At 44.2% G+C, this 10,783-nt stretch overlaps 1 protein-coding gene across 1 annotated transcript in view; it reads left to right on the forward strand.

The window, feature by feature from the left end:
- Positions 1-10,783, forward strand: part of T265_04518 (hypothetical protein) — a gene marked incomplete at both ends in the record, with an annotated part of 70,204 nt that overhangs the window by 25,108 nt on the left and 34,313 nt on the right. The window contains 5 exons of the mRNA XM_009169273.1: positions 560-861; positions 2,542-2,623; positions 5,448-5,813; positions 6,976-7,277; positions 9,969-10,024. Coding sequence (XP_009167537.1) covers positions 560-861; positions 2,542-2,623; positions 5,448-5,813; positions 6,976-7,277; positions 9,969-10,024 — 1,108 coding nt within the window. The remainder of the gene's footprint in view (positions 1-559; positions 862-2,541; positions 2,624-5,447; positions 5,814-6,975; positions 7,278-9,968; positions 10,025-10,783) is intronic.

The raw sequence follows: 10,783 nt of genomic DNA on the forward strand, positions 1-10,783 counted from the left end.
CGGAACTGATCGTCGGCTGTTTAACCTCTGATGGTTAACGGACCTGACCACAAATAATTCGAAAACGTTTACACTCCAGTGGACAATGGAATAGCCGTGGGTCAGTAGTTAAAGCTTACCATTTTCGTGCCTCACATTGACGCTATCGTACAGCATGTTTGTTTAAACATGCATTTCAACATGTATATCAAAAGCCTGTTTGACTCTTCATCACCCAATGCAACTCGTCACGGTATTTTTTCGTCGATCGGAAACCACTAAGAGCGACATATTGCAGGCTGACGCATCTAAACGATGTTCATTTGGACCGCGATTAAAGGAGTTCTTTCGGTTGATGAACTTCAAGTGTCGTTTTTTACCGTCTATTTGGACGGCAGAACAGTGTGGCCTACTTTAGCCACAGATGGGTGAATATTGAATGTCCTGTTTGCACATCACTTTTCGATTAAATATTTTTAGGCTTAAACGGACACCCAGTTTTTGGAAATCAGTTGGCCATTTCACCTCACCCTAGCAACGGACCATACTACTCCGTTTGTTACTCTTTGTTTTTCGCCAGATTCCACAACTTGTAGATCTATATTCAGTCTACTGTTCATCGCAGTCAAACGCAGTCCAGATTGCTGTTCAGCTCGAACGCGATCGTGTCTACAGTTCCTGGATGAATGCTTGTTCCGAGGAGATTGGTCGCCGGGAATCCGCCTCAACAAACGCAGCAGCAGTGCCCACAGCACCGAATGAGTCAGTTGCTAGGCCAGTATTACAACTGAGTTCACGCCTTGTCACACCTGTTCAACGGATTCAGCGATACCACCTACTGCTCAGCCACTTATTGCGTCTGGCCTTAACAGAGTCCGACCGGTACGTAGTTATCCATTTTTCCACATGGCAATGAAGCAGAAGTGTTCTTGTCTGGTTTTATTGTCATTTTTGCCCGTCACCACCATAGGTGAATCACGAGTTTGCTGTAATAGTCTCGCGATGTGCGTGAAGTTTCCTTCTGTAGATAGGGTTGAGGACTCTGAGCTTACCGTCTGGTTGACGCCTCCAGCTCCTAAACAAAAGACCTCCAAGTAACTCCGCTGCATTCTTCCAGAATGCAGATTAGTAGAAAAAACTGCCACAAGAGGGAGGATAACTGTCTCTTCTTCAAGGATAATGTCTGATTCTAAATTTTTTGTGGGATCCACTTTTTAGCCAAGATGCATGTATTGTATCTCTCTCATTTGCGTATTTACTTGGCGATTAAGCATAATAGTCTTAGCTGCTGTGAGGGAAAGTTGTAGAACAAAATACGCTTTTAGGGGCGTCGAAAAGCATAGCTCAGATCGGTCTGACGACCATGAACCGTGTACGTCGTTAGTGTCTCCGCAGTATATAGCAACGTTTGGTGCATTTTATGATAGGTATTTTGGTCTGAAAAAAGTACAAAGTTAATAGAGCCACTGACCACTTGACAGCGCCATGCCGGCAGATACCTGCGAGCAATTATGCAATGAACATCTGATTCTCGCAATCGACGTGCACCTGCCTTTCGAAGTCCTGTCGTTCTGATTTTTCTAGTGACTTGTTCACTTTCAACCGAAAAAACACCCATTAATGCTGTCTGGATTACAGCAAACCAAGGCAGACCAACAAAAAGTTTGCATGCTTCTATCCGCTGATCACTAAAAAGGTCCTCTCCAAACGGGTAAAGTCTGAAATCCGCCTTCATTCCCAATGATCCTGTTGATGGTCAGTAAAGACGAGTGACAACCGGAACCGCTGCATCTAAGTACGCGGTTTATACCGAACACTATGCTCTCAGCGGTAGTATTTAGTGCTGTTTTGTTCTCACCCTCCGTTCAAAGCTGCGACTACAGCCATCATCTGCACACAATCTCGCATAAAAATAGCTCTCGGGGCCCTGGTTGCTCATATGCGCTAGTCTTACCTCTGTAGAGATCACTCACCTAAAATGACCACCAAAACTGCTCTTTCCGGTGTGTTTGTAACGATCAAGTATGTTTTTTTGAAATAACAGTTGTCCTACAGTGTTTCCAATCCGTGATTATTCAGTTCAGATGAATGACGAGGATAAGTGGCCGTTGACTTGTTCACTGAGGTGGGCAATTTGATTGCAAACGTTTCATCACCAATCGAGGTGACATCAGTGCGTTATTGGGGAGCGTAGCGGTGCGTAGCGATGGGTTAGTGGATGTGCCCAGCTCAGCAAACAAGCCAACGACCATCTACGCTACCTGAGCTACCAACATTTTCCTCTATAGAAAACGAGGATAAGTCTTATCCGATCTGGCAGAGTCACACATTCCGTTAGCAGTTGACTTGACCGCCGTTTTTTTGTTCAGATGGATTTACTCATTGATTTCAAACCATCATTTAATGAATATTATGATCCATACATAATCATCGGTTGATGCATCTTTTATCGCCGAGCTAAGTTTGAGTTGAATCTATATCAGACCCGGACGAAGCTTTCTGTGTTGTAACAGGCGGCCAACTGGTTTTACTCGCTAATCAAGGGATACCTTTTGTTTTCAGCCAAGATCTCACAGCTGCTCACAAAGCGATGCTGGATATGTGCGAGGCAGTAAATCTCACCATGAGACTTCGTGGACTGTCGGTAAGTTTAACCGGCTAGCAGCAGAATCAAAACGCATTCACTGAATCTTCTTTCGAATGTTGTCCCATCTGTGAATTCGGTTAGAAATAATTGACCCTTGTGGGATAGTGTAAACTGGAATAAACCAGTTACAAGTTTCACGCACTCATTAAGCTTGTTTTGTTGGCTACCTAGATGAATTGCTAGCTTAAAACAATACGATCGTCCGACAAGTCGCGGGTATTGCTCACGTGATCAGTCTAGAACTGCTGTTCCATTGATTCGTTCGCACCTTGTCCTAATGGTGGTCGTTCATTAGGATTGGTCGATTAAACTGGCACCCGACTCTCGATTGGTCGATGAATCGTTGTAATGTTGGGTAGAGGTATATCTACTATATCGTCTCAAATTTGACTTTGAACATTATTCACTCAATAGTTTTTTGACATTTTTTTGGGGACCGTCGCGACCCATTGGCTGTCAGTGAAATCTGCACCCCAGCGGCATTTTTCCAAAAGTCGGTATCGGAGTGTTGTTTCATGATAGGCTAACTTGCCAACCTCAGCTTGTTTCCAATGTGAAATTTCTCGCTTGTAAAATTATGATCTCTGGAAGCTAATCTCCCACTGTTCAGGTCCCTTTACATCCCAACTCAATACGGTGAATGACATTATTCCGTCGACCGGCCTTTTGGTGATTTGGTGGCGTACCAGAAAAATCAATTATCACTCGCGTTTTTGGATATCTGACTCATTAGCTATTCTCGTGCGGTCAACATTAACATACTGACGCGTGCTGTTTAGCACTGTCGTGAGTATTTGTTGACCTGCAGCTCACCCTTGTGCACAGGAATGTACCGCTGGCAATTAAAAAGACAACAGATGAGAAACGTAGTAGTCAATCAGGTTTGTGTAGGACCAAGTATGACCATGATGAATCGGCTCATGTTATATTCCATTCAGTGTCATTCTACTGTTACACCAAACTGTTGGCCATTTACAAAACTTTTGATACTAAGCTTAGGTGGTTACTCACATGCTTTCCGTATAGGACGATTTTCGTGTAGTTCTGTCCGATCGGATACCTCCGAATGGTAGTAATCCTGAGGCTGACCACGATCGCATCGTAACTTGCCGAATAGCTGCGTATCGGGTTGAATACACCCTCCAGGTTTGATGTGCTTTCTCGAGTAAAAACTGCATATGAGTCACGGACTCTCGTAAAAGTCGTCACACATTAACGAACTATAAGGGTGTCAGCCAAGAGTGGCACGATTGAAACACGAACTACTGGCTGCAACCTGGATTCAAACTGGGAGACAGGTTTTTGACTCTATCCTGTCACCAGTTTGGTAATCCCATTACTGGGGAAAGTTGGGTTCGTTTAGATTACTGAGGTATGAACCGTGTGCCAAAAGTGCTTTGGTCCCAGTCGCTAAAGTTTGGTTCGTGAGGTAACATGGTAAGGATATTTCCATGTTGAGAACGACGTTACGTTGTTCTTATTCGTGAAGCAGCTCTACTGGCCGTGTGACTGAGCCACTTCTGTGGTTAATCGTATACGTGTCGCGTTCCGCGTTGACCATCCGGAAGGTGTTGTCTCTTTTTAATCGGGCTGAGTTTATTGGTTAGGAATTCCACACTTATTTGTTAGGTCATAGGCGATGCCTGTATGCTGCCGAACATTCTTGCCGCTGATAGAATCAAAAGCATTTTTTGGGTGAATAAAAACAGCTGTTTCTTGTTTGAAAGAGTATTCTGCGTGAGTGCCTTTCTTAAAATGAAGGTATTTTTACTGTGTCGTGGACCAGGGCAAAACGCAGCTTAGTTCATATGAATTTGTCTCTCATCGTATTCTGTCAACATGTACAGCATGAAGTAGCCGACTGTTTGATGTCACGCCTCATAGGATGAGATCATGGTGATTTTCGGACGACGTACTTATGCCATGTCGGATGGCTGGGATCATCCCATTTTACCGGGTATTGTGTTTTCCATCCTAACGGATTGTATTGGTGGATGCCTTAAGACATCGATGGCACTCTACCTCATGTCAGATTTCTGTTGCTCGTTAAGATCTGATTTCTACATTCTATTGAGTTTCGTGGCGTTCTTATGGAGCCTCTATTAAGGAAGGCCAGCTGACTTGTTTTTTTAACGTACTCATTCCACACGCCTGATTCGGTGAATGGACTATCAGCTCCGTTCTCTTTAGAAATTATTGCGCCCAGCTTCTCTCGGTCAGAGATACGACCTACTGCAAAAGTAGGGTAGCAAATATCCCTAAATGTTCACTACCCGGCGGCTTGTAAAGCTTGGTTAAACCTATTTTGACCTGATCAACCGCCGATTCGGAAATCTTTTGATGCACCTTATATGTCTGAGGTGTTGTTCGGTGCTTTACAGATGCTGAGCATCCTTGAGCGGTGCTCAACTGGAATATTGATGTATACAACCAGGTATCATCCTGTTTTGACCACCTTAAGGGTGATTGAAGCCTCCTCCCTCATAAATTTTGGGTGTATGCGCTCCTTTTAGATGAGTTCGGAACCCTCTAGATCGTACCTGGGTTCTAAAGTTTTTTTTAAGAAGACACGGATGCCCACTACTAAAGTGATCTCTCACCCCTGAGACTTTGAAAGTTACTGTTGCTCCTGTAAGTCGAAAAAATCGCCCTTTAAATTTTTCATTCTGTCGCAAATAGGATACCGCCACTTTACCTTAATTTATTCTCTACAACTATCTGTTTCAAATGACTTCTCTGGAATCCCATTTTGTACGCTAGTCAGATTTCTGCTTTTCTAATCAGCGTATACAATATTTTTTAATTACACATACCCTTACAGATACGCCCTTCCGAACTGGGACCACTTTTGCTTAGGGGTGATTTCACCATTGCGCGAGACGACTCTCGATCAACCCAACAACGTCACGCATTCCTGTTTACCAATGCTATTCTCCTGACTAAATTCCGTGCCTCAACAACCCATGTTGTGCCAATGATTCGACAGGGAACTGTGACTGTGTTAGACCCACATTTGCCGTCCGATACTCGTGCTGGAAGTTTTCACTCCTTGGCCACTGTCCCCTCAAACATAGTATCTTTGGTCAAGTCCCATGGTCTGGTCGGCAGCAGTAATAGTATGCCCGGATCGAGTGCCTCGGGTTCTGTGGATTCTGGTCCAGTCTATGAAGTTCGTGGAGAACTGCTGGTGAGAGTTTGGTCTATCGCGTTTTTCATTGCGATCTTACGATTCATTATGCATGTGTGTTCGTCTCGTTGGATTTCGGTTCGGTTGGATGGTTACTGCACTCTGGAAATTGGAAATACACGCTTTAATACTGTCTCTAGTCAGATGGTTGTTCTCGACTCGGAGATGGGTGATCTTTCCGCTACCAACTTGCCGCGACATGCTTCCAGGTTTTATGTCATGCACGTACACGTAAAGCATGATTGAAGTGCCAAATAGACAGTACCAGAGTTAGTAGAGAGGAGTGCTAACAGGATGACGAATTGTGAGTTCTTGTTTTGCCCCATGGGAGCTCGCTGCTGGTCACTTTCACTTTGTTCATTGAGGTGTTGCGTAATAGCGCCCAATAAGAGGATTCAATTTTTTGCACTGATTTTGCTCACCTGACTGCACACCTATTCACGATCGATCGATACTTTTTATTACCTGGGTGTAAAGTCGCAGGTGAGGTGCGATCCTAAAAATCCTGTCTGACAAAGAACAAACAGAAAGATTAAACCCCAAAGTCGAAGTACGAATTTGCAGCCTTCATGGATCCAGTATTTATTTCATGACTCGTTCTCCTGGCTGCTTGAAGCTGTATGTCGTTCAACTCGAGCAGTATTTACTCAGGTTTCGTCATCTTGGAGACAACCGGTGATCATTACGTCTATGGTTTGTGTTTGATCTCTAGCTGGTGATAGGTTTTGTAACCAAGGATCTACTGCGATCCCACTAGGGAGACCAATTCAAAGCATCCATGAGTAATGACCTCTTATCTGGGGAAATTGTCATGAAATTAACCTTGAGAGGATCAGTCGCGATCGATCTCTTTCCTGAGGGACACAAGTGACTTGAAAGTCCGTTCTCTGGCGGCATATCCAGTTCGTGCACACTGAACGCTTACTTGTGGGGAGCGCACGGGTTTCGCACCCAGCAAGAATTCATCCAAACTGTGTTTCATATTTGACACTTACCTTGCTTACTCGCTCGTTGCCTGGTTTCTATCGAGCTGTCGAAAACCAACTTCACAATAGAGTAAATCTTCACTTGCTATTTCGCAAAACTCGATGTAGTTCCATTCTAGTGAGAGGGCAAAATTTTCGCTAATTATTTCTTCTATCCGCGTGTTGTCATATTGTAGCTGGCCCAGATTGGTCTCACCCCTAGTGTACGACAAGACCGACGCCGGTTTGCCGTTTGGACGGCCAATCGGGCCCAAACCTACGTGTTTTGTTCTGCCGATGCCTCCGCGCGCGATCGATGGGTTCACATGATCAACGACCTACTGATGGATCAGCTGCGGCGATTACGCGATGAAGCAGTGCAGCGCCAAAACACCCAACGCCCCCTATCCAGCAGACTCCATTTGGTCCAACCCTCTCCTGTCCTAACACCTCCCACTGATCGGAGTAATAGTCTGCCAAGCCCACGAGGACCTGACAAGTGAGTGGAATTTTGACCGCAGCTCACACCTCACTCTGAACGACCACGCCTCAGTGAACAGCAAAATCTAGTGAGACTGGTCGCTATGGCGTGGTTTATACTCTAAACCATATTTCACCCTTGTATAGATGACCCTTGTACAGCACATCATAAATACTACCTTATCATTACGTGTTGCGGTTGCTGCTAACCAGATTTTTATCACAGCTGTCATGGTTCATATCTCGGTCGTAGTAGGCTCAAGTGGTTGGAGCGCGAATTTACCGCGGCTCGAACCCGACCTCTGCCTCTCGACTAACTCTGTCTAGGCTTGGTCAACCTGGCAGTACCCCAGCCCTCATGCTTCCTTCGGGTGGCATGGCAGCTAGACATCGGAAGGGTGTTACAGCTATACGAATTACGTAGTAGGCTTTAAGTGATAGTAGTAAGCTTTTTGAATAGTACCGGGTGCGAGTGAGCTTGGTTAACATTCAGCAACGTGTTAGCGGTACGAGGGAACGATAGTGATTCCGTTATTTTACTTCAGTTGAACGACACATTCCTGGTTTCGTTGTCTTGCCGCGTACTGCTCAATTCTTAAAAAAGCTTAATATTTCTTTAAGCACCTGGGTTGATGAGGACATATTCCGTATGCACTAAGTAACATATAAATGTTACTCCATATATATACATATATATGTATATATACATATATATACTAGTTAAAATATTCCTTGTGTACTAAGTAACCACCAAAACTTCTGCTCTCTGTGGCCCACAGAAACTTGTTGAATCTGGCCCGCTTGAAATTGCTGTAACCCTAATTATAGCTGATTTACCGGTCACGACCACATACATCGATCAGTCTGTGGAAGTAAACTGTGTGTAGCTGAATCTGGGGGCGCACCGGATTTGATATTCCGAAGAATACAAGAGCAGTTAACACTAGAAATGATGAACAGCTATCAAACGAGTACGTTTTGAATCATGACATTCCTACCATTCATGTATTCATGGTCGTTGTTTGGCTCCACAAGTATGTCAAAAAATTGTCTGATATATGCAACAGAATTTGAATATCTCGCCGGAATTGAGAAAATACGCAAGGTGTTTACTCTATACAGGGGAATTTCCTTCCGTAAAATTGGTCAAAATTGGTTTTCCAGGACGTTGGGAAAATGCCCCCAGTAAATTAAGCCAAACTGTGTTGAAAAGCCGAGAAGCATGTTTAGTTGCTTTATCCTTATTGGAATCATCCAGAGAGTTTTGAAATACTAGCCGGGAGGCTGCGGGCTCGAGACTTCGTGGAGTTTCGTGAGATGCGCCTTGCTAATAATTTCCAAAATGAATGAAACAGCTGTAAAATGGTTTCCGGCTTTTCAGCGGATATTGACTGGAAATGACCCTATCTCACATTACCATTACATTGTAAATTCCACCCAAAACACCGTTAATAAGAGAAAGCATCGCTCTACAGGATGAGCACTTTGCTTTGGTTAACACTCTGCAGTCACTGTTGTTTGGATTTATTTAGGTATTGCCACTTTATACTTGGTCCGTTCATGGTCCACGCACATAGAAAAGAAGGCGCACCGTTCGTTAAGAGGGCCCGTTTTGCAGTCTCGTGTACGAGTAACATTCCATTTGAGGCCTATTGGAAACATTATCTAGCTCTTTTGTGGTTTCAAAACGTATATGCTAATCCTTATCTTACTGTTCCGTATAGCGTGATATATCAAAGTGTAGAGTGGCTTAAGACACTCACAAAACAGAGCAACATTTCTGCAGCCGTGTTTATATGAGAGTCATAGAATCAATCACAAGTTCACGGTGGAATCTTCTTTATGGCGCGAGGAGTGCCGAGTTAAAAAAAGAACTCGATTCTTATTAACCCAAAAATCCGGCCAGTAGGCGCACTTCAGTAGTCGGCTCTTCATACATCTGCCCAGATAACATGATGTTTGGTTGTTTCGAGTATCCCTCCTCACTACTAGTCTCCGAAATGACGCCTTTTGGGAAGTGTCCTCGTGAGTAGGCTGTCACGTCAACGTGTTAATCGTACTAGGACCGTCCCCACGCTCTCATCCAATGCATATGTACCATCAGGACAGCATAGTGACATTTGGTGCTTGTCATTACCACAGTTATTGTCTTGGATGCTTTGCAGTAGACCAACTGGCTTCGTCACTATCACAAATAAGTAGTACTTGGAAGTGCAAAATGTTTGACTTGGGCGGCGAACTCCACTGTTAAGCACGAGATTCTGGTGACCGTTTGTACAACTTTTAATCAGAACACATCCCTCTTGTCGGACAGACGAACGTACAAAGCGGCTATAGTGAGCTGGTGTAAAAGCCACGTTTCCTATCGAAACGACCTACTTCTAAAGGGTTTTGTGCGAGTTGGTCCAAGTGGTTAGTGCGCGAATTTACCGACCGAAAGGTCCGTGGTTCGAACTGGACTTCTGACTTTCGACATCCCCTGTCTAGGTTTAGGCAGCCTGGCAGTATCCCAGCCCTCGTACAACCTTCGGGCGGTATGGCATTTAGGCACCGAACGGGTGCTACAGCTGTGCGATTTTTTATGTGCATTGCCTCACGCTCTCGCTAGAACTTGGAAATGCAGACTTATTATCATATTAATGTTTCAATGCAAGATGTCGGGAACAGCTCGGATTTCTCACATCCCATCTCTTTTCTTACCTACTCCTAGGTCGCTAAGAAACAATGCGTCGGTCCGATCCCTTCCATCTGCTGCACCTGGTCGTGGTAACAACGCTCGGAAGTAAACTTCCACGGAACGGTCATCCTTTCTCCATACGAAAATCGGTCATGTACATATTCGACTACTCGTCACCAAATACTGCCGGTTTTGTAACTGTCCTCACTCATTTTAGCCGCTTTTCGAATTTTAACCGATGTCGTTGATTGAAGAGTCCATGAATTGCAGTACAGCACATTACATCCTTACCCTGACCTGCATATGTGATATTTGTATACTTGCTTTCCAGAAGTTTCCATTCATTCGGTCTTTTACTCCAGGTTTTGATTTTTTTACACTGGTTGAACTATACCAGATTTGTCCTCGGTACGAATGACCCCTATTCAGGAATCATCCATTCCTATTGGCTGTGTCCCCGTCTACCCTCTGTCTCCATCGATCCATCGGTACATTGTTGTTTCGCATCGCTACATCAGTGTCTCGCTTTCATGTGTTTATTTTGCCCTCGCCCCCTTTTTCCCAAAGTTTCGAAAATAAATATGGAACTTGAGCAACAGTTTATTTTGCCTCTAACGTCATCTGTTCGTACAGTTAACTCTGTTATTCGTTCTTTATTCACATTTGTTAGTGACTGTGTTTCATTGTTGGTGTGAACAGTTTCAGGTATTTACTCAATAGAGATTTCGTCCTTTCAGTGCAGCCAGCGTATGTTAAAAAACCTAGAATTATTGAGCAGCTGTTCCATCCTTTTTGGGATTTATCTCGAACCCACAACCTTCCTACCCTTTGACCACGATCAGCGATCA

Source organism: Opisthorchis viverrini, assembly GCF_000715545.1.
Source record: "Opisthorchis viverrini unplaced genomic scaffold opera_v5_74, whole genome shotgun sequence".
NCBI classification, from domain to species: Eukaryota; Metazoa; Platyhelminthes; class Trematoda; order Opisthorchiida; family Opisthorchiidae; genus Opisthorchis; species Opisthorchis viverrini.